This window comes from Phyllobates terribilis, unplaced genomic scaffold (assembly GCF_046119375.1).
Source record: "Phyllobates terribilis strain yellow unplaced genomic scaffold, ASM4611937v1 Scaffold_1__5_contigs__length_1240528914, whole genome shotgun sequence".
Taxonomy (NCBI): domain Eukaryota; kingdom Metazoa; phylum Chordata; class Amphibia; order Anura; family Dendrobatidae; genus Phyllobates; species Phyllobates terribilis.
Genome location: NW_027362761.1, coordinates 355,761,570 through 355,783,217, shown reverse-complemented (window position 1 = coordinate 355,783,217; position 21,648 = coordinate 355,761,570). Strand labels below are relative to the sequence as shown.

Below are 21,648 nucleotides of genomic sequence, written 5' to 3'. Positions count from 1 at the left end.
AACATAACACCCGAGCATGCTGAAGATACTCGGCGAGCACCCGAGCATGCTCATAAATCTCCAGTAACGAGCATGCTCGCTCATCACTATCTTCAACTCCTGATTTTGGCTTACAAATCCTAATAGAAAACACTGACCAAATACTGAACGTGTGAACATGGCTTGATGGCAATTTCTAAAGAATCTAAAGGATCTCAAGTTATAAAGCTTGTGTAAGTTATTTTAACATATTTTTTTTTTTATTTTTGCTGTAGCAACTGATGTAAATATTACATAACTTTTATTTACTTTAAGCAACTGATATTTAAACTGTTTATAACAGAGTGACATTTACTATGGAAAAGGAATCTGCATGAATTCTTCCACAATACAGTACAGGCTGGTGCTGTAAGCCCATCTTCTCACTGTACACTTCAAAGGGATCCAGGCGGTTTTATTTTTAACATGCTATGGGAATAATTCAGGTCTCTCTTTGTCAGACTTCTTTCTCTTTTATCTTTTGCCTGTTCTTCACCTGCCCACCCTCTAGAAATGCAGCGTAGGCTAAAATTAGCCAGCAGAAGTACGGCATTGCTTTTCTACTGTCACCTAGAGAGAGACTAATTCGGAACGCTCCTATCAGACTGAGCTACTGGGTTCAGCCGACTGCGTCACATTCCTTTTGAATGTCAGCGTGCATCTATCTCCTGCCATGGCAACAAGCTTTAGGGAAGGGGAATAATGTTTCTTCTCATGGCTGCCTTCCTGGGTGCTAATTAGCGTCTATCTGAATGGCGTTTTCAGGAACAAAGACATCTAGCCAATAAAAAAGGGGCCATAATGTAAAGTCGATAAATAGTCATTAGCCAAGTCTCTGGTGTAGCTGCTGCTCCAAGTCTTTATCGAAAGCTATAACCAATCAATATACTGTTAGTATTTTAGAAACACATGCAGCATAGTAGCATAATGTGCACGTCAATCTATGATTATTGCTTGATCAGTATTATCTACAGATCAAGGAAATCATATACATCTTTTGGGTTCACATTTTGGAATTTATTACATTTTGCTAATTTATATAAAAATTAAACATTTACAAAGCACATAATCTAAATATTGAATTCAATCATCTGGAACCCAGGAGAGGACTAATTTATTTCATCTTTGTTCTTAATACAAACTGTATAATTCAAAGTCTTGTAGGTGAGGACCTTTGACATTTGCATTTTGACAAAAGAATCGTATTATTTATCATCAAGCTAAACAGAAATGTAAATAGAAATTTAGAACATATTCACAGGATATGCCAAAAATGATTGACATTTTTGGTTTCGACCTCTGAAAGGTGCAGGCCAAGAAATTTTGTCTATATCATGCAGACTGCATGAATGATTCGTGCAGAGGCTCTTTTTCAGTTTCTGTGCCACTTATGGGATGTCAGCCATCTAGGCTTCTTCCTCTCTGATAAAACACTTATACAGCCTACACTTCCCCTTACGTTTTTGGTTTTTCAGAAATAATGCACTTGTCTGTAGAGACCAATTTAAGGGCAACTGTGATAGATAAGTGATATACAAGAGCTGTCTCTGAACTCACAGAGCAGAGTCCATTTTATTCCTATGTGATGCACATTCAGTTGTTCTCCCTGTGTCCCACTTGGGATATCTTTCTAAGCTCTTAAACAGGAGGGAGGAGAGATATGAAAAGTTGCATCTGATGCAAATTCTTCACACAGTACTCACAAGGTATGCAATGTGTCCTGCTGGTGATGTCCCCCCTTAATCCCGACACATAGATTTACCTCTTGTTATAAAATTGCAGCGCTAACGTATCAATATCAGAAAGCGCATAAAAAAGGGTTTTATTTTGGTTTGTTGGAGGGGAGACTATATACATAAGTAATTCAGGAACTAATTCCAGGGTAGCATTATTTTGGTCTCAAAGGGGGTAGGGGTAGGAGGTTCATCTATAAGCATTAACATCCTTACTTTGTGAAAGGATCAACTATGAAACCAATGTATTACTGTGAGAATAAAAAAGGGAGGGGGGATTGGGGGAGGATGAGGAAAGAAAAAGAGGCATCTATAAAAAATATATATTAACATATATCATTATTGGCAGGAATTTCATAATTATAAATATGTGCTAAATCCCCTGCATTTCATGGGGCAATTGCACTAGGCAGGTTAATTATTTATAGTTTTACAGCATTTTATAACACCCTATGAAAACCAAACTCATATTTCATATAGAATTCCAGGAGCTAACAAAGGAGAGACAGTTCCAATCAAATTAAACATCCAAAGGATAACTGCTCATTCAGATCTCTAGGGCTCTGTCCTGGCCCCAGTGTTGTTCAACATTTTTATAAATGATCTAGATAAGGGAACTGAAGGTAAACTAATCAAATTTGCAGATGATGCAAAGCAAGGAAGGATGGCTGACACTAGAGAAGACAAAGAAAGGAGAAGGATCTAGATAAGCTTGGACAATGGGCAGCAACTAATAGAATGGTATTTAACAGGGAGAAATGCAAGATTCTACATCTGGGCAAGAAAAATGGAAATTACATTTACAGAATGGGAAGAATAGAACAAAGCAACAGCATGTGTGAAAAAAACTTGGGTATAATAATAGATCACAGACTGCTCACGAGTCAAAAATGTGATGCAGCAGCAAAAAAAGACAAACACAGTTCTGGGATGTATTAACAGAAGCATAGAGTCTAGATCATGTGAAGTAATTATCCCCCTCTACTCCTTCTTGGTCATGCCCCATCTGGAATACTGTCTCCAGTTCTGGGCACCACATTTTAAAAAAGATATTGACAAACTTGAGAAAGTTCAGAGAAGAGCTACCAGGATGGTGAGCGGACTGCAAACGGTGTCCTATGAGGAACGGTTAAAGGATCTGGAAATGTTTAGCTTGCAATGAAGAGGGCTAAGAGGAGACTTAATAGCTGTTTACAAATAACTGAAGGGATGTCACAGTGTAGAGGGGTCATTCTTATTCTCATATGCACATGGAAACACGAGAAGCAATGGAATTAAACTGAAAGGGAGAAGATACAGATTAGATATTAGATAAAACTTTTTGACAGTGAGGATGATCAATGAGTGGAACAGGCTGCCACGAGAGGTGGTGAGTTCCCCTTCAATAGAAGTCTTCAAACAGAGGCTGGACAGACATCTGTCTGAGATGGTTTAGTGAATCCTGCATTGAGCAGGGGGTTGGACACGATGACCCTGGAGGTCCCTTCCAACTCTAACATTCTATGATTCTAGGGGCATGGGAATCTAAATGAAATATCCATTGGCATTCTTTTTGCAATATTCGTTTATTCCAATTCCCTCCCCTTTGATGTTTTCTCACAACTTCAATAATGCAGAAAGAAATAGATTTTGGGTCCCCCTGATGATATTCCCTGACATGTCGGGATAGTGGGGTATATCTTTTGTGTTTAATATCCCCTATATGTTCCCCAATCTGTCTGCGAATCTCTCGATTTGCCTTGCCAACGTAATTTAGGGGACAGGGACATGTCGCCATGTACACCATCCCTTCAGTTCTGCAGTTGGCAAAATCCCTAGAGAAAAATTCTCTCCCTGTAAATGCAATAACAAAATTCTTTGCAGGTCTGATCCAGGGGCAAAAGCTGCAGTTACCGCATTTAAAGGTTCCACAAATTCTGTGATCAAGCCAAGTTCCAGCTTGCCTAGGTCTCCTATACAAGCTATGGACAAGGGGATTGCCATAAATCCATGCGACACATTAATTCCTGCTCTGAGTGTCAATTAATGTGTCGCATGGATTTATATCTTTCTACATCAACTAAGGAATGTGCTCCTCAGACCATTTGGGGCATCTCAATCATGGACCAGACCTTAATCAGAGGACAATAAAATGTTCATATTCCTTGTCTAAGAACTACTCAATATTTACTACCACAACTGTTTCTCCCCTTCCCACATTGATAGTTCGGCTTCACATCACTTGTCTAATCTATTGCATTATTCCTGCATCCTGTTGTGTATAATCTACAAATTTTGTGCTATTCTATGTTTGATGAAGAGACCTGAGTAGTCTCGAAAGCTTGCAATTTGTTACCATTTTTTCAGTTATACCAGTGAGGGCTCTCAAATTTTCATATTTTTCTATCCACTGGCTAACACGGTACAAAGATACATAATGTCTGTAAAGCGCTGTGGAATTAATGGCGCTATATAAGTGAGTAAAATAAATAAATATATATATATTTTTCCTAAACTAGAGACAAGAATATAAAAGCTTTTTTGAAGAGATCACATTTCAAATTATTTTTAAAAGTTTGAATGGTGGAAGAGACTGTTGTGTTGGGCGAGTTTTAGCATAAAGAGGATGGAGAAAAGTTGAAGACAAGAGTATGTTTCAGTTTTCCAAGAGGATTAGAATAAGGCATGTACAAGCAGTTTTGTTAATTTGAGCTTCAGGAATAAATGGATTAAAGAAAGGTGATAGAAAGTAGAAAAGGTGGTAAAAAGGTGGTAAAAAGGTTATTCTGATCCAGTAGACACATAAAACTGTGAATATGTGGGAGCCATTAATGGTGATTGATAGATCTGGTAGGGAGGGGTTTAAATATAAAGAGGAGAAAGGCCCCACTAACCCCATAGTTCTCAAGTAAAGTTTTACCTTCCCAGGAAACTTAAAAGGCATCGTAGTGTCTGAGATGGTTCATAAGCATAACACAAATACATTAAAGAGGGTTTATGCTTCACACATTTTGTTAAGGAGCTAAAGTGCTCTAGTCTAAATATGAGAAAGAATACAGATAAATAATAGCGCTACCGTGTGGTACGTAACCTGTATTTAACATCCAGTGTAGGTGGTATATGCGCTTATGTTCACTCAAAAAAATTCTCCTTCTCTATTCTGTCAGTCCATGAATGTCATCACAGACAGGCAGATGTCACAGAGTACATCGCTCGGCCACGGATTCATTGAATTGCATGGCCAATCGTGATCGGATAATCAGATCCAACTAGGGCATGTGCACGGCCCAATAGAATAACATTGGTCTGAGTGCAGTCCGTTGTTCTGTCGGATCGCATTCGGGCCGAAAATACAGTCATCTGCACGAGCCCTTAAAAGCAAAAAAAAAAGCTTAAAAAGTTTGTCCTGTTCCACTTACTTCTGCATAGGTGACTAGTATTTTTATAATTTCTGAACCTGATGTAGAATAGTGGACTAATAAAGCATTTTGATCATCTTGTATATGTTATGTGGTTGCTTGTGATGAGGTCAGGGTGAGAAAAATAAAGTAGAAAATCAGAAATGAGAAGCAGCAAAGTGCTGTCTGGGGCCAACAATGCTGTGGAAATGGGAGAATGGCAAACTCGCTTGCACATGAAATGTATAAAAAAAAAACAAAAACAAAAAAAAACCGTCATACTTACATTGGCTTTGTCAGGTGTCCTTAGCTGTTCTATTTGGGGATAGTCACATGCTTCTTCTAAAAGTCCTGACAGTATTATTACAGCTTTCTTGTAAATATACTGATTAAAATCATGGACATCTATATATGTCCGATCTCAGCATCTTCCCCCTCTATCATATGCTGCCCACTGATAAGTAAAATTCCAAAAAACACCAGAAAGCTAATATAGCGCTGAATAAAATATAATTTTTACTGGATGAATCATTAAAACCAATAAAACATACAAGTGCTAAACGTTTAGCATTTGTATATTTTATTGGTTTTAATGATTATCTAATAAAAATTATGTTTTATTCAGAGCTGTATTAGCTTCCTGGTGTTTTTTTGGAATTTTGTGTAGTTTGGAAGTTCAGCAATATAGACTGGTTAATCTTGGATTACCGCTGATAAGTAAGAATAGGAAACCTGATAGATCAGCTTTAATTGCAACTTGCAGAACAAGAAGGCTCAAACCACAATAACTACAGAAGGAAGATACCTTATTGCGATAATGCTTACCCAGTACGGTTTGCCTTTTTTCAGCAGGAGAAAGGTTGAACACATTGACGAGCTCTCCGGAGTCAGATTTGTAAAAAGTTTCTATATCTATGGAGAACTTCTCCACAAAAGGGCAAGTGTACCTAAGGAGAGAGATGCAAGTTAATCTAAGCTAAAAGCATCAACACATACCTGCACACAAACATACTCCACTAGATTTACATCTCAGGTACCTATATATCATAAACTTTAGTAACCCAAAGGGAATGTATCACCTATATGTTTTATTAATTACATCCAAATGTGCTTTTTTTCTGAACTGGTTTTATTTCCTGATGTTACATTTCTTATTTCTATTTTCTGTATTATGGAGATGTACTAATTGACTGAACTGTTGTTAACCAAGCTGGAGATATAATTAACAGCAGTGACATGGACCATATAAAACAACAGACTGGTCAATAATTCTACAGTAGCTATTTCTAGGCATGCTCTGATCTGTACAAAGGTCAATGCGCAGGGAGGAGGAAGAGGTGAACTGTGATGAACACCTACTGTTAATGGTGTGATCTTATGTTATCGAGAGTGTATAATGGTATTACTTTTCATTGATATCCTGTCTGTGATGATAATGAGACTACTGAAAAGTGAACTCTAGAGAAGTATCATTCTATTATGAAACTCTGTGTCAGGGTTAAAACGGGAAGAAAAATGTTGGGATATTTTATAAATATTCATAATGACAGAGAAAATAAAAATAATAAAAAACATGTCCATAACCAACAATATATTTGACTTAATTTAACAAAATAATTTTTTAAGGAATCCTTTCCCTCCTGAGAATTTTTTTATTTGCAAAGTTTTCCATAATTCTCCTCCAGCATCATAATTTTGGCCAAGATTTGTTAACCGATTTCCTGCTTTCATGTAAAGGATTTTTGAAAGATTAAGTTGCCATTTCTAGGAGAAAGAAAACAGCTCATGGTAGTGGTGTCTTCTAAGAACCACAGATTACGATAAATTCAAGAATCCCCAGACTTGTGTGGAACAATAGTGTTGTAACATTGGCTTAAGAGTACATACACTGATACACTGTGTGCACATAATTTCTGTAAAATAAATAAATACATTTTTCCACCAACTACCATAGCGCGTACTATAATACTGCACGGACTCTAAAATACAGATGTCTTCTTCTGTGGTACTTTATGCACGGACCTCTTGAGCCTAATGGGAAATCCAGCTTAGCAGGCATGAATATAATTTTGCGGGGAGGCAATATTTTCTTAGCAATACATGTGGAAATTGGAGAAATTCCAAATGTGCAGTTATAAACACTAAAAAGAGAAAGGTGTTAGGCTGTGTGCCCACTATGCGTTTTTTAAGCATTTCCGTAGCGGCAATTACGCTGCAGAAACGCTTAAAAACCGCTTGGTAGGAGGTCTGCCATGTTCCCCAATGATAATCCGCATGTGCTGTGCACATGCTGCGGAAATTTCCGCTGCGGATTATCATTGCGAAAAAATCCGCAGCACTAGCAAATATTTTGCGGAATCGCGGCGTTTTTGCCGCCATTGACTTGCATTGGACCGCATGGAATCCACATCACTGCATCTGTACATGCGGATTCCATGCGTTTCAATGTGCGGATGGTACCTGGGTTTGGAGATGAGGAGACTCTCCTCCAGACCCGGGTACCATAGTACCTGTGAAAAAAAAGAATAAAATAAAAAATATACATTATACTTACCTTCTGATGGCTCCCGGTGTCCTTAGCGATGCGTCTTGGCTTAACGGCAGCTCGTGATGGTCTAAAAAGGACCTGCCATGACGTTATTTATTCATGTGACGGGTCACACGACCGCTGACGTCGGCGGTCGCGTGACCCGTCACATAACTAAATGACGTCATGGCAGGTCTTTTTAGTCCACCGCGAGCTGCCGGCAAGTCAAGACGCATCTGATAAGGAGACCGGGGGCCATCAGAAGGGAAGTATAATGTATATTTTTTATTTTATTCTTTTTTTACAGGTACTATGGTACCCGGGTCTGGAGGAGAGTCTCCTCATCTCCAAACATGGGTACCATCCGCACATTGAAATGCATGGAATCCGCATGTACAGATGCAGTGATGTGGATTCCATGCGGTCCAATGCAAGTCAATGGCGGGGAAAACAATTCTTTTACGGTCACACTATATAAATCCATGCCATTTGCATGGATTTACATAGTGTGACCAAGTTGTCAAGCACTTTCCAAGTGATGCTAAAATCGCTTGGAAAGCGCTTGTCAACCCGCATGCGGAAACGCATGTGAAGAACGCTTCACTTCCGCTTGCCCCTGGCAGGAAAAACGCATGTACAATCCGCATGTACAATCCGCATGTACAATCCGCATGCGTTTTTTCTGCCAGGGAGATGCAGAAACGCTCAGGAAAAATCCGGAGCATTTCTGCATCGTAGCCTAACAGCATGCAGTTAATTAATCATGCAAATGAGTTTTTTTGTATTATGAAGAACGCATATATGAAAGCTGGTGTGAAAGGGCAGTTCACGTTATCTAAATTTGGAAAGTGCTTCCATGTAACAATGATTTTTTTAAATGCTGTACCTGGTCCGCGTATAGGGATAAGCATTCCAAGACTCTTCTTCAACTCGAAGGGCAGCTTTTGGTAAGATGGATCGAAACCAGCTGGGGATGTGCATGCCAATGTGATAGACCTTGTGTGTGTACTGACCAGAGCCCCCAGGACCGTCTGTGTATGGTCTGTTCTCCAGGATTTCCACACCACTGCCTTCCCCACATGTCTCTTCTCTGCTCTTTTTCTGTAAAACAAAATAATTTGTAAACATCAGTAATGACCTTGGTAATGAAGTTCCTAAATTTGACCACTACAGTATATGGCTTCACCGAGAAATACTTTTAAATACCCTTTTTGTGGTTTCTAAATTTATTCACTTAGAGCTTGGTGTGACATGAACAGCTCTTTGCATTGTCTGGATCTTGAAAACTAGATCATCTTATACACCCTGAATTAAAAAAAAACAATTTCATCTGAAATATGGTACTCAATTCATTTTTTTTTCAAAACCTTCATTTGACTTCAGAGAAGTACGGTAATTTGAGGTAACACGTGTTTTACAGAAGTCAGGAGAAACTAACTGTACCACACAACAAGCCTTATACTGAAGCTTCAGACGCAGGGACACTATATGTGTCACGGGCATTCGCAACAGAGAGGGGCCAGAAGATCGTGGAGTCTGGTTACACAAACCCCTGCACTGATTAGATATGCTTCACCTTCCTATTAGCAGTGCAGGCTTTTCCTTGCTCTGTTATTGCAAGGGTTAATCAATTCTGTCTCCTGGAGCTCTCCATCCTGAATTGTTTCAGCTGTTCTGTGTTGGCCACTCCCCTGTGATATACATGCTCACCATTTGCACTTGGGAGTTGCCAGTGATAGTTTACCACTACCTGGTTTGGAGTTGAAGGAGAAGTTCAGTGTTTGGAGTAGGCAGCTGGAGAGTGTTTCAGGAGATTTCTGCCGGAAGTCGGTTTGTGTGTTTGACTCCCTGTGTAAGTATATTTGTATGATTGTAGTTTTCTTTTATCCCCGGATAACAGAGAAGAGATTATATAGGAGCATAGCAAGGTAGAAGACCCCAGCATCTCCACCATCTGGAGTAACTCAGGGGACATTGATAACCTATGGTTTCCCTAGCTTGAGGGACAGGGTAGGCGCCCATTGTCCCTTGCAATTATGTGACAATATGCACATTGTCAAAACATTGGTTAAGAGACAGGAAACAAACAGTCGATCGTAAGTGGTACATTCTCTAAATGGGATATAGTCAGTACTGGGACCACAAGGATCTGTGTTAGGACAAGTTCTTTTTAATCTTTTTATTAATAACATTGTGGAGGAGACTGAAAACAAAGTGTCGGTATTTACTAATGACACAAAACTTTGTATGATAATAAAAACTGAGCTAACAGTATAGTATTGCAGAATGACCTAGATAAGATGCCTGCACGGGCAAAAGCATAGAAGTTTAATATTGATAAATGTAAAGTAATGCATCTAGGCCGCAGAAATTGTATAACTGCATAAACACGAAGGATTAGCGAAAAGGAGAAGGACTTGGGTATTCTGGTTAGAAGTAAGCTGAGCACCAGTGCTCAATATCAAGCTGCAGCTAAAAAACAGAAGCAAGATTTTAGGGTGCGTAAAACAATAGAAATTCTATGATCTCAATGTTTTATTACCCCTCTATAAATCACATGTAAGGCCACATCATTGACATGGGACCCAGTTTTTGGCTCCACATTTTAAAAGCTAGAGTCATTTCAAAGACGGGAAACTAGATTATTATGGAAGAGAGAATTATAACGAGAGGATAGAAAAGTTGGGCTTGTTTAGCTTAGAAATAAATAGTCCTCGGGTGTGATCTCATTTATATGTATACATATAAGGCCTCATTCAGATGTCCGTGTTGCACATATGTTTTGTTTCTGTTTTTGTCACGGACACGGCACATATCCATTGTTATCTGTGGTGCTGTGCACAGGTTTGTGTTTTTCTCAGACCATGTGTCTGCGCAAAAAATACAGAGACATGTCCGTTTTTTCCTCAGAAGCACGGATGAAAAGGGCCAATACAAGTCTATGGGTCAGTGAAAAATATGTACAGCACATGGATGACATCAGTGTACAATCCGTGTGCTGTCCGTGTTTAACATTGCAATGCATAGGAGAAGCGATGTAATTTATTTATTCATCGGTGAAAAATATTTATAAACGGACACACACACCGCACACTGAAGAAACAGTGATCCTAACCACTGATGACACTGGTACCATTTATTCTTGTATGTGTTTAAATAAGGATGTGTGAACGAGGCTTAATATAAAGGTTTTTCACACGATTTATTATTTCCAAGGACCTTGCAAAGGACCAGGGGGCACTCATTATGTGTGGAGCAAAGGCAATTCTGGCATCTAAATAGGAAAGGGTTCTTTACAGTTAGAGCAGTCAGACTGTGGAATGCCCGACCACAAGAGGTAGTAATGATAGATACTATATCAGCATTTAAAGGGAATCTGTGAAAAGGTTTTTGTTATGTACCCCAAGAGCAGCATGATGTATGGGCTGATACCCAGATTCCAGACTTGCTGGTCTGCATGCTATCATTTTGATACAATCACTGTTTTGTCAGCTGCACATGTAGTCGGTTTCTGAATGCCGAGCCCTGTATAACTTCGCCAACCCTGCTGATTGGCAGCTTTCTGTGTACCCTGTACATTGACAGAAAGCTGCCAATCAGTGGTGGGGCTGGGTTTACACAGAGCAGCTGACTAGGAGACATGAAACACCTAGTCCTGTGGTGATAATCTCCTGCTGATAAAACACTGATTTTATTGAAACAGCAACACACTGCCTAGTAAGTGATACAACACTGGAATCAGGTTCTCAGCCTCTACATCATGCTGCTCTCAGAGCAAAAACTTGCTGACAGAATCCCTTAAAAAAAAAAGCTAGATGCTTTTCTCACAACAAATGGTATTGTGGGTTAAAATAATTTAGTGATAATGTATAGCTGGTAGAGAAAGGTGTAACTTGATGGATCTGTGTCTTTTTTTTAACTGATGTAACTACAATACACAAAACTAAATATATTCCTTGGAATCAAATAGTTCACAGAATCTGAAATTCTTTATTATTCCTGTTTTGATGCTCAGGAATCAAAAATTTCATTAGAGCCAAGTCTAAAGCTAATAAAAATAAAGATAACAAAGACAACTACCAGTACTAAAATCTCAGTAAAAGAAGTAATTTTTTCTTACATTTCTTACTAGAATTATTATTGTTGCAAGAAGTTACAGCACAATGTAATAACCCACAAGTGACTATGTTGTAATTTGTCACAACCACGTCGACTAGGCATTAAAGTACATTTAGGCCTTGGCACTTGGGTGCTAATGAAATTACTCCATTTGGGTTCTAAGTGAACCAACTGAGCTTTATTTTGTAATTGACAATTTCTCAATTTGCACAAATGCAACATTTAAAGAAAAAAATCATTGCAACGTGTGCCTCCTCTCTGTCTATATCTTGCGGTTTCTGATGTCACGGAGCAGCAGCTTCATATTTTCATGGCTGCAGAAGTGCATATTCCGACTAGGAATTTTAAGAATGTTTCTATTCATTGTCAGCAAACTGTGAACTTGAATATGGAAGAGTACTGAAACACAAAAGTAACCAAAATTGCAGAACATTTTCCGTAATCGCCACTGTGATTAGCTGAAGCAATGTGCCAGTATGGAAATTCGCAGCCACAACAAGCAATGTAAACAGATTAATATTAGCTTTTCTTCCAGTAAACCATGCCATTGGCAAACAGAATTAACATTTTTATAAAGCCTACACATCACCTATTCCTCCAATCCCTAGAACGGTCCTCTGCAGTGCCCAGTTAAAATGGACAAAAGGTTAAGGCACCACTCCAGCATTGTTTTTTTTATTTCAGAGCTGGAGTGGATCTTTATTCATATAATGCGTTTCGGAATCACATCGACTCCTTCAGGTTGGGTCTAGAATTGCTGACACTAGATATGCATCTATAAGACTTTGAAATGCGTTGTGTGAATAAAGATCCTGGTAATGCATATCCAGTGTCAGCAATGCTTGACAGTGTCTGGGAACCATTTTTTATTTAGGATCCTTCATTTTTAATGAAAGGGGGATTTACCAGAGTGAGACATGTAACTAACACAATACAGTAGAACTGAACATTGACTCATTAGAACACATTTGCTGCAGCTCTCACAGCTCTGATGTATTGCAACAACACTAACACTGGCTTCCTATGTGATGGAAGCTGAAGCCCTTAGAGCAGGGATATAAAACTCAAATACACAGAGGGCCAAATAAAATCTTGGACAAAGATGTGGGCCAACCTTGATATTTATAAAAAAAAATGTCTACAATTCAAGTTTTTCCTCCTCATCAAATGTAATGATGAACTTTTTCATATGTAAACAAACTTAAAAGGGTTGTCCCACGAACAAAGTACATTTTAATTAATAAATCTTACAGTAAAATATTGGAATAATATAATATGTTATGTAAGTACAGTAAAAAACAAATGGCCCAATGGTCTACTTTAAATATGTAATAACAAAGGATAAAAAAACCTTAAATAATAGAGATAATAAACTATGATGCAAAAAAAGTGTCCCCAAACACAGTAAGATACCCCCAAAGTGAATTCATCCATAGTACCCTCTGCATGGTATGGTGACCCTACTGTATCTCCCCCCCTCCACCCCCCCTGCAGACAAAAAATGGTGACCCCATCACAGTAACTGCAACTGTAATCCCCACACAGACCTCTATACAGTATACTGGCCACAAAAAAAATCCTCCATACAGTATAACAGGGCCCTGCATTGCCTTCCATACCGTATATCGGCCCCACATAGTGCTCCATACAGTATAATGGCCCTACATAGTGCTCCATACAGTATAATGGCCCCACATAGTGCTCCATATAGTATAATGGCCCCACATAGTGCTCCATACAGTATAATGGCCCCACATAGTGCTTTATACAGTATAATAGCCACAAAAATGCTCCATACAGTATAATGGCTCCATACATTATAATGGCCACAAAAAAAAAGTGCTCCATACAGTATAACAGCCCCACATAGTGCTCCATACAGCATAATAAGCCCCACATAGTGCTCCATACTGTATAGTGGGCTCCATATAGTGCTCCATACAGTATGGTGGCTCCACATAGTGCTCTATACAGTATAGTGGCTCCACATAGTGCTCCATACAGAATAATGGCCCCACATAGTGCTCCAGACAGTATAAAGGGCCACAGATAGTGGACCATACAGTATAATAGCCTCACATAGTGCTCCATACAGTATAATGGCCACATATAGTGCTCCATACAGTATAATGACCCCACATAGTGCTACATACAGTATAATGGCCAGATATAGTGCTCCATACAGTATAATGGCCCCACATAGTCCTCCATACAATGTAATGAACCTCACATAGGGTGCGTTGTAATGACGTCATTGCACCCGCTGTCCTGAGACATCAGATGCAGAGCGGGAGTGATGGGAGAGAAAGTGTCAGCTGACACTCCCTCCTCCATCATTGCTTTCAACTGTGTCAATATCAAGGATGCCGATACAGTGGAAAGTGTGATGCCGGATGTCGCAGGCTGAATATACTCACCCTGCGGGCCATAGTTTGACATATGTGCCTTAGAGGAACCTGCAGATGTGTCAGGTATAATCACACACAGCTCTGCAGTGACATCAGGAGAGCAGAGAGCGGCCATCACACATCACACCGGTAACTCCCCCTTCTAATTATATTAATCTCTGGAGGCAGATTCTCATGTAGATCTATGTCCGGCCCTTAGCCTGGAACAGCTCATTTACATATAAGAAAAACGTGGATTTTTCTGGAATAAGATATCGGATCGCAGATATCAAGGTATCATTTTATTGATCTTCCTATGACCTACATGCCCATATAGACGGTTGAGAAGGGGTGATCCTACTAACAAATTTCCTTTAATCAGAGAAAGACCCATGCATTAGACTGGCCTCAATTATCAGACTAAGATACTATAATTTATTCCCGTCTCCAAAATTAATGCATATATTATATAAATAATGGAAGAAAAGTTGAAACACTGATTAAGTCAAAAAAGAAACTGATCCCATACCCATCAAATATCATGCTGGAAACAGCAGTAAGGGAATATAGTGTAATGAAATAAAAGATGGCCTTTAGATTTTTCCATACAGCTGACAAATACACCCACTACATAGTGACAATATAGGCAAAATTTAGCAGGTGACATCAAACTCTTCAATCCAAAGCAATCGCCAAATATTATTAAAACCGTTTATGTAAATGTGTGATTTTGTTGCTATGGATTTCCGTATTGATTCTAGTTCCTGGTTATTAATAACCTGAATTTAGTGCTCAATACTGTCTTATGCCAAATGCAACACCTGTTGCTGCTTCAACATTCCCATAGCAACCCAAACTAAGACCTGCCAGGGACTACTAAAGCTGTCCACAGAAATCTTTCAGCTTGAAGCAATATGGTACAGCACACAGAGCATACACTGCATCTTGGACATGATTTATTTGTAAGCATTTTGATCAGGGGCCAAAAAATATTGCGCATGACAAGTCTAGAATAATGAAGATAAGCAAACATTCTCAGCTATCCTACAAGCTTTTATTCTTTGACTTAAAAAAACAAATTAAACATATGGTTTATTTATACTATAAAAAAAATGCAAAAACTTAAAGAAGCACTCCTCCCATCAAAGTTTTTATTCTCTTAATATATTGCATTCATCATATCATCTAACACTATGTACTTACAATTGCTCATTTTGCTTTTCTACCCAGCTAATTCTTCTCTTTTTTTTATATTCTATGTAGAAACAGGAAGTCTCTTGTCCCAGCATTCATCATTCCCCTCTTCAATTCCTGACCCAGCTGCTCCTCCTCCCCCTTTCAGGGACTTTTGACTCATCGAAAATTGGAGAAATCCTCATTCCAGCTCCTGGGATGAGTTAAAACTTCAAAATGTATTAGAAAAAATTTAATATTGATGATGAAGAAGCTGTGACAAAGAATGCCGGATAGCGCTTGAAATGCATATTTTTTCATCTTCTTTCTTCTACCATGTGCATCTTTTCATCATCAATATTTTCATTTCTCTAATAAATTTTGAAGTTTTAACCTATCAGGAGCTAGAACGAGCATCTCTTCAATTTTCCATTACCTGACGTTTGGCCTGACGTGGTTCCGTGCACACTGGACTCCTCTTCGGCGGTTGTGAGTTGGACTTCTTCTACTTTTGACTCATACAGGGAAAATTGACCTCCTGTTTCTTCATAGAGCTTATAACAATTCAGCTAGTCAGTTTTTATTAAGTGACATATATTTGGCATAGTCTACACTATTTTGTCTAAAAAAAAAAAATTAACACTAAGGAAAAACAGTTCAAAAGAAGACCAAAGTGGCCGACAGACTGGCCTCCATTTTACCTCGCCTCATATCCCCGGTCCAAGCGGGTTGTATAAAAGGTCATCCAGCTACGCTGAATATCAGAAAAGTACTATTGGTACTGGACAAAATTCACTCCTCATCTAACTTAAAAGGCTCCCCAGTGATTGGTTCACTAGACGTGAAAAGGGCCTTTGATAACATAAATTGGGAATGGTTGTACAAGGTCTTAGCAAAGATGTACTTAACAGGCCCCTTCTTTAATTACATACGCAATTTATATACGTCTCCAAAAGCTCAAGTACAGTATATACACCAGGTTTTCTATCCACTCCCTTCCCACTTAAGAAGGGAACAAGACAAGGTTGTCCGCTGTCCCCCTTACTCTTCAACCTAGCACTGGAATCCCTAGTTCGTATTCTATCAGATCCAAACGCCTTCTCAGGCATACAATTAACTAGAAGATCAATTCAGGTGGCTTTTTTTTGCAGATGACATCATTCTGTTCATGTCTGATCCCATTTCTGCATTTACCTACAGTGCTAGATCTGCTTAAGAATTTTGATTCCTATTCTGGGTTTAAAATAAATGCCAAAAAATGTGAATCGCTTCCATTAACCGAAAAAGGAATAAAACTTTATCCAAAGGGTTCTTTTAATGGTATATCTTTAGCTCCCTCACACATAACTATCTGGGTATCAAAATAGGTCGCTCACCTTCATCTCTATATACATTAAATTATCCCCCTCTCATAAAAAAAATCATTAACCAATTAAAGTCATGGCAAGATCTGCCCTTATCTTTTCTGGGGAGGGCACACTTGTTAAAGATGATCAGTACATCTAGGATTATATATCAACTTCAAACCTTACAATTGCTCCTGCAGCACTCTGGTGTAACATCACTTAATAGGGCCTTCAGCCATTTTATATGGAAGGGAAACCGTCCTAGGATTAGTCTGAACAAACTTATGGCTTCTAACGACGACAGAGGCATTAATTTTCCAAGCATCAGAGACTATAACCTCGCTTGCCTCTTCCGTTACATAATAGACTGGTTCCACCAGAGACGTACATATTCTGACTACACGTTGGAATCCGACTATGCATACCCTTTCAATTTAACTGCCCTTCTACACTCTCGATATACCTCGCTACCCCTAACAATCAAAAAATCAGTGACTTTTAGAGACACCATCTCCACATGGAAGGCAGTTAGGAAAAAATTTGGCCTTTCCTTTAGAATTTCAAAAGACCTTCCACTGTGGCAGAATCCAGAATTCCCCCTCAGGGCAGTGAAAACAAATTATTTTTAAAATGGCAACATGCCGGTATAGATAACGTTTCTCATCTCCTCCACCCTACTGAGCAGAGATGGTTGACATGTACAGAATGTATGGGAAAGTATAAACTACCTCTCCAACATTGCTTTCAATATTAACAAATCAAACTCTCCATAATGACAAACTTGAGGGACGTTACTTTTGAGGCTTCTCAGAACGAATTGGATGTCATATTGCTATCTCCAATGGGTACCCCCTCTCTATTCTGTATTGAGATCTAATTTGTTGGGGGTGCACCCAGACATTTTTTTTAAATATTGGAGGCAACAATTGGAGGACGTGGAAATTCCTGTTAAGATCAGGTTGGGTTGGAGTATCTTTAGGAGACCCATTATAAGCGAATCATGGAGAGAAACTCAGTCTAAAATTATGTACAGGGCCATCTACGCCATTAACATACCGAAAAAAGATCCACTATCAAATAGGGTAACTGCTTGTCCTAAGTGCCATCATCCTTATTCTGACCTAATACATGGTCTCTGGTCCTGCCCTGAGGCAGCTTCATATTGGAGTCAAGCATTAGCTATGATTCACACTATTTGGGGTCGAGGATATGACGCGCCCCTGGGCCTGCTGTGTCGCGCAGCGTCTCGCGCACGAGGGCTTACCCGGAACCGGATCAGATGAGGGTTGTAGTCTCCGAGTGGCGGGGACCCGGTCCGTGCCCAGGGAGTCAGACTCAGTGTGTGGCAGTCTTGATAGATGTTATTTGAGTGTCGACTACGCCACCCGTTGATTTGCAGCTATGGAGCTGCCGCTGCAGGGCAGACCGCTGAGGCCGGTGTAGAATTGTGCAGCGTGATAGTATAACCCCCAACGGGAGGGGTATGGCCTCAGGGCAGCCGACGTGGAAGATGGGGGTAGCAGGAACCACTCAGAGACGGTGCGGTGTAATTCAGGGTCTTTACTGGTAACAACGATAGACCCTCCCGGAGTACTTGCTAGCGAACGGGGCCTGGTCAGTCCTTGAGCAGATGGGATCTCCCCTGGCCAGGCGGAGTTGTAGGCCTCCCAAACTGACTGTACTCTTCTGGCTACCTTGCTAGAAGCGGATATAAGTAGCCCACGTCCCTGAGTGTACTGTGTGGTGCTCACCCGTATGGCCGGTGACTCGGGGCCTTCTATTGGCTTCCGCTCCACGATGGCGGTGCTGGTCCCACACGTGTGACCGTGCCTTCGGGTTTCTGGGCCTGAGGACCTGAAATCCCTTGCCGGTCGGCTTCTGCTGCTGGGTAGGAGTTAGTCCCCACAGCCTCGGACGCCGGGTCCGGTAAGAAAGCTTCTCAGTCAGGGCGAGCTCTGCAGCTGCCAGCCCCTGACTCGTAGTAGTATTGCTCCCACTGAGCTCCAGCTGTTTCTTCCTATGACTGTCTCTTGTCTCTACTCTCCTTGACTCCTAACCCTGCTTCAGCCCCGGGTTTATATAGGGGAAGTTCTTCCCCTCCCAAGACTGGGCAGGAGGTGTGGCATGCACAGGATCCCTGACCAAAGGACCTCCCACCTGCTCTCAGACGTAATATCTCTATCACTGTGGCAACCAGACCCCTGGGGTGTCACAGATATACCCTCTCTCCATATATCTAGCCTTGTTACACTTCTGGAGTAACACAGAGAACCCTGATAGGAAGAAGGGAGGTCCTCCTGAATTGCTCCACACCCTACTCTTACTGGCAAAAAAACAGTTACTTAAATATTGGCTAGACCCCCAACATTCCCTCTATTGCAGAATTGACTGCTCAATTGAAACACTTTATGGGAGTGGAACAACAAGATGCCCTCAGCAATAAGGAAGCACAAGCTGGCAAATTTCTCCTAAAGTGGAAACAGTTTATTGTAACTTGCTGCTCATCAAACGAAAAAAAGAAAATAGTGGAACCATTCACTTCTACAGCGTGGTATATATTAGAGGATCTCAAAAATAACCTGGGACTACTACGCCTAAATTAATTTAAAAAAAAAAAAGGGGGAGGATAGAAAAATTACTTGACTAGCGTCCCTAATGTATTCAAAGATTGATACCCTTCCATGATGGCTTCAATAAGATATAATATTAGTTAGATCTTATATTAGCTCAGACTATAAACATTTTTTGTTGTTAATGTTAATTCTGTGCTTTACCAGTTAATCCTATATATAATACTATTACTATATGCCCAGTCTGCGTACGGTCACCTGATATTCTTCTCAATTCTGGACTGCTTATATGTTTTATACAGTACAGACCAAAACTTTGGACACACATTCTCTTTTAAAGATTTTTCTGTATTTTCATGACTATGAAAATTGTACATTCACACTGAAGGCATCAAAACTATGAATTAACACATGTGGAATTATATACTTAACAAAAAAAAGTGTGAAACAACTGAAAATATGTCTTATATTCTAGGTTCTTCAAAGTAGCCACCTTTTGCTTTGATGACTGCTTTGCACACTCTTGGCATTCTCTTGATGAGCTTCAAGAGGTAGTCACCAGAAATGGTCTTCCAACAATCTTGAAGGAGTTCCCAGAGATGCTTAGCACTTGTTGGCCCTTTTGCCTTCACTCTGCGGTCCAGCTCACCCCAAACCATCTCGATTGGGTTCAGGTCTGGTGACTGTGGAGGCCAGGTCATCTGGCGTAACACCCCATCACTCTCCTTCTTGGTCAAATAGCCCTTACACAGCCTGGAGGTGTGTTTGGGGTCATTGTCCTGTTGAAAAATAAATGAAGGTCCAACTAAACGCAAACCGGATGGAATAGCATGCCGCTGCAAGATGCTGTGGTAGCCATACTGGTTCAGTATGCCTTCAATTTTGAATAAATCCCCAACAGTGTCACCAGCAAAGCATTCCCACACCATCACACCTCCTCCTCTAAGCTTCACTGTGGGAACCAGGCATGTAGAGTCCGTCCGTTCACCTTTTTCTGCGTCGCACAAAGACACGGTGGTTGGAATCAAAGATCTCAAATTTGGACTCATCAGACCAAAGCACAGATTTCCACTGGTGTAATGTCCATTCCTTGTGTTCTTTAGCCCAAACAAGTCTCTTCTGCTTGTTGCCTGTCCTTAGCAGTGGTTTCCTAGCAGCTATTTTACCATGAAGGCCTGCTGCACAAAGTCTCCTCTTAACAGTTGTTGTAGAGATGTGTCTGCTGCTAGAACTCTGTGTGGCATTGACCTGGTCTCTAATCTGAGCTGCTGTTAACCTGCAATTTCTGAGGCTGGTGACTCGGATAAACTTTTCCTCAGAAGCAGAGGTGACTCTTGGTCTTCCTTTCCTGGGGCGGTCCTCATGTGAGCCAGTTTCTTTGTAGCGCTTGATGGTTTTTGCAACTGCACTTGGGGACACTTTCAAAGTTTGCCCAATTTTTCGGACTGACTGACCTTCATTTCTTAAAGTAATGATGGCCACTCGTTTTTCTTTACTTAGCTGCTTTTTTCTTGCCATAATACAAATTCTAACAGTCTATTTAGTAGGACTATCAGCTGTGTATCCACCAGACTTCTCCACAACACAACTGATGGTCCCAACCCCATTTATAAGGCAAGAAATCCCACTTATTAAACCTGACAGGGCACACCTGTGAAGTGAAAACCATTTCCGGTGACTACCTCTTGAAGCTCATCAAGAGAATGCCAAGAGTGTGCAAAGCAGTCAACAAAGCAAAGGGTGGCTACTTTGAAGAACCTAGAATATAAGACATATTTTCAGCTGTTTCACACTTTTTTGTTAAGTATATAATTCCACATGTGTTAATTCATAGTTTTGATGCCTTCAGTGTGAATGTACAATTTTCATAGTCATGAAAATACAGAAAATTCTTTAAATGAGAAGGTGTGTCCAAACTTTTGGTCTGTACTGTATATATATATATATATATATATCATAGAATCATAGAATCATAGAATGGTTGAGTTGGAAGGGACCTCCTGGGTCATCTGGTCCAACCCCCTGCTCAAAGCAGGATTCACTAGATCATCTCAGACAGATGTCTGTCCAGCCTCTGTTTGAAGACGTCCATTGAAGGGGAACTCACCACCTCTCGTGGCAGCCTGTTCCACTCATTAATCACCCTAACTGTCAAAAAGTTTTTTCTAATATCTAATCTGTGTCTCCTCCCATTTAGTTTCATCCCATTGCTTCTAGTCTTTCCTTGTGCAAATGAGAATAAAGATGATCCTTCTACAATGTGACAGCCCTTGACATATTTGTAGACAGCTATTAAGTCTCCTCTCAGTCTTCTTTTTTGCAAGCTAAACATTCCCAAATCCTGCAACCGTTCCTCATAGGACATGGTTTGCAGACCAGTCACCATTCTGGTCGCTCT

General features: G+C 40.1%; 1 protein-coding gene across 11 annotated transcripts in view; it reads right to left on the bottom strand.

Moving 5' to 3' along the window:
• Positions 1 to 21,648, bottom strand: part of PITPNM2 (phosphatidylinositol transfer protein membrane associated 2) — a 398,693-nt gene that overhangs the window by 137,538 nt on the left and 239,507 nt on the right. For all 11 annotated transcript variants that reach the window (XM_073676202.1, XM_073676201.1, XM_073676209.1 and 8 more), the window contains 2 exons: positions 8,542 to 8,756; positions 5,954 to 6,075 (listed from right to left, as the gene is read on the bottom strand). In XM_073676202.1, the coding sequence (XP_073532303.1) occupies positions 5,954 to 6,075; positions 8,542 to 8,756 (337 nt within the window). The remainder of the gene's footprint in view (positions 1 to 5,953; positions 6,076 to 8,541; positions 8,757 to 21,648) is intronic.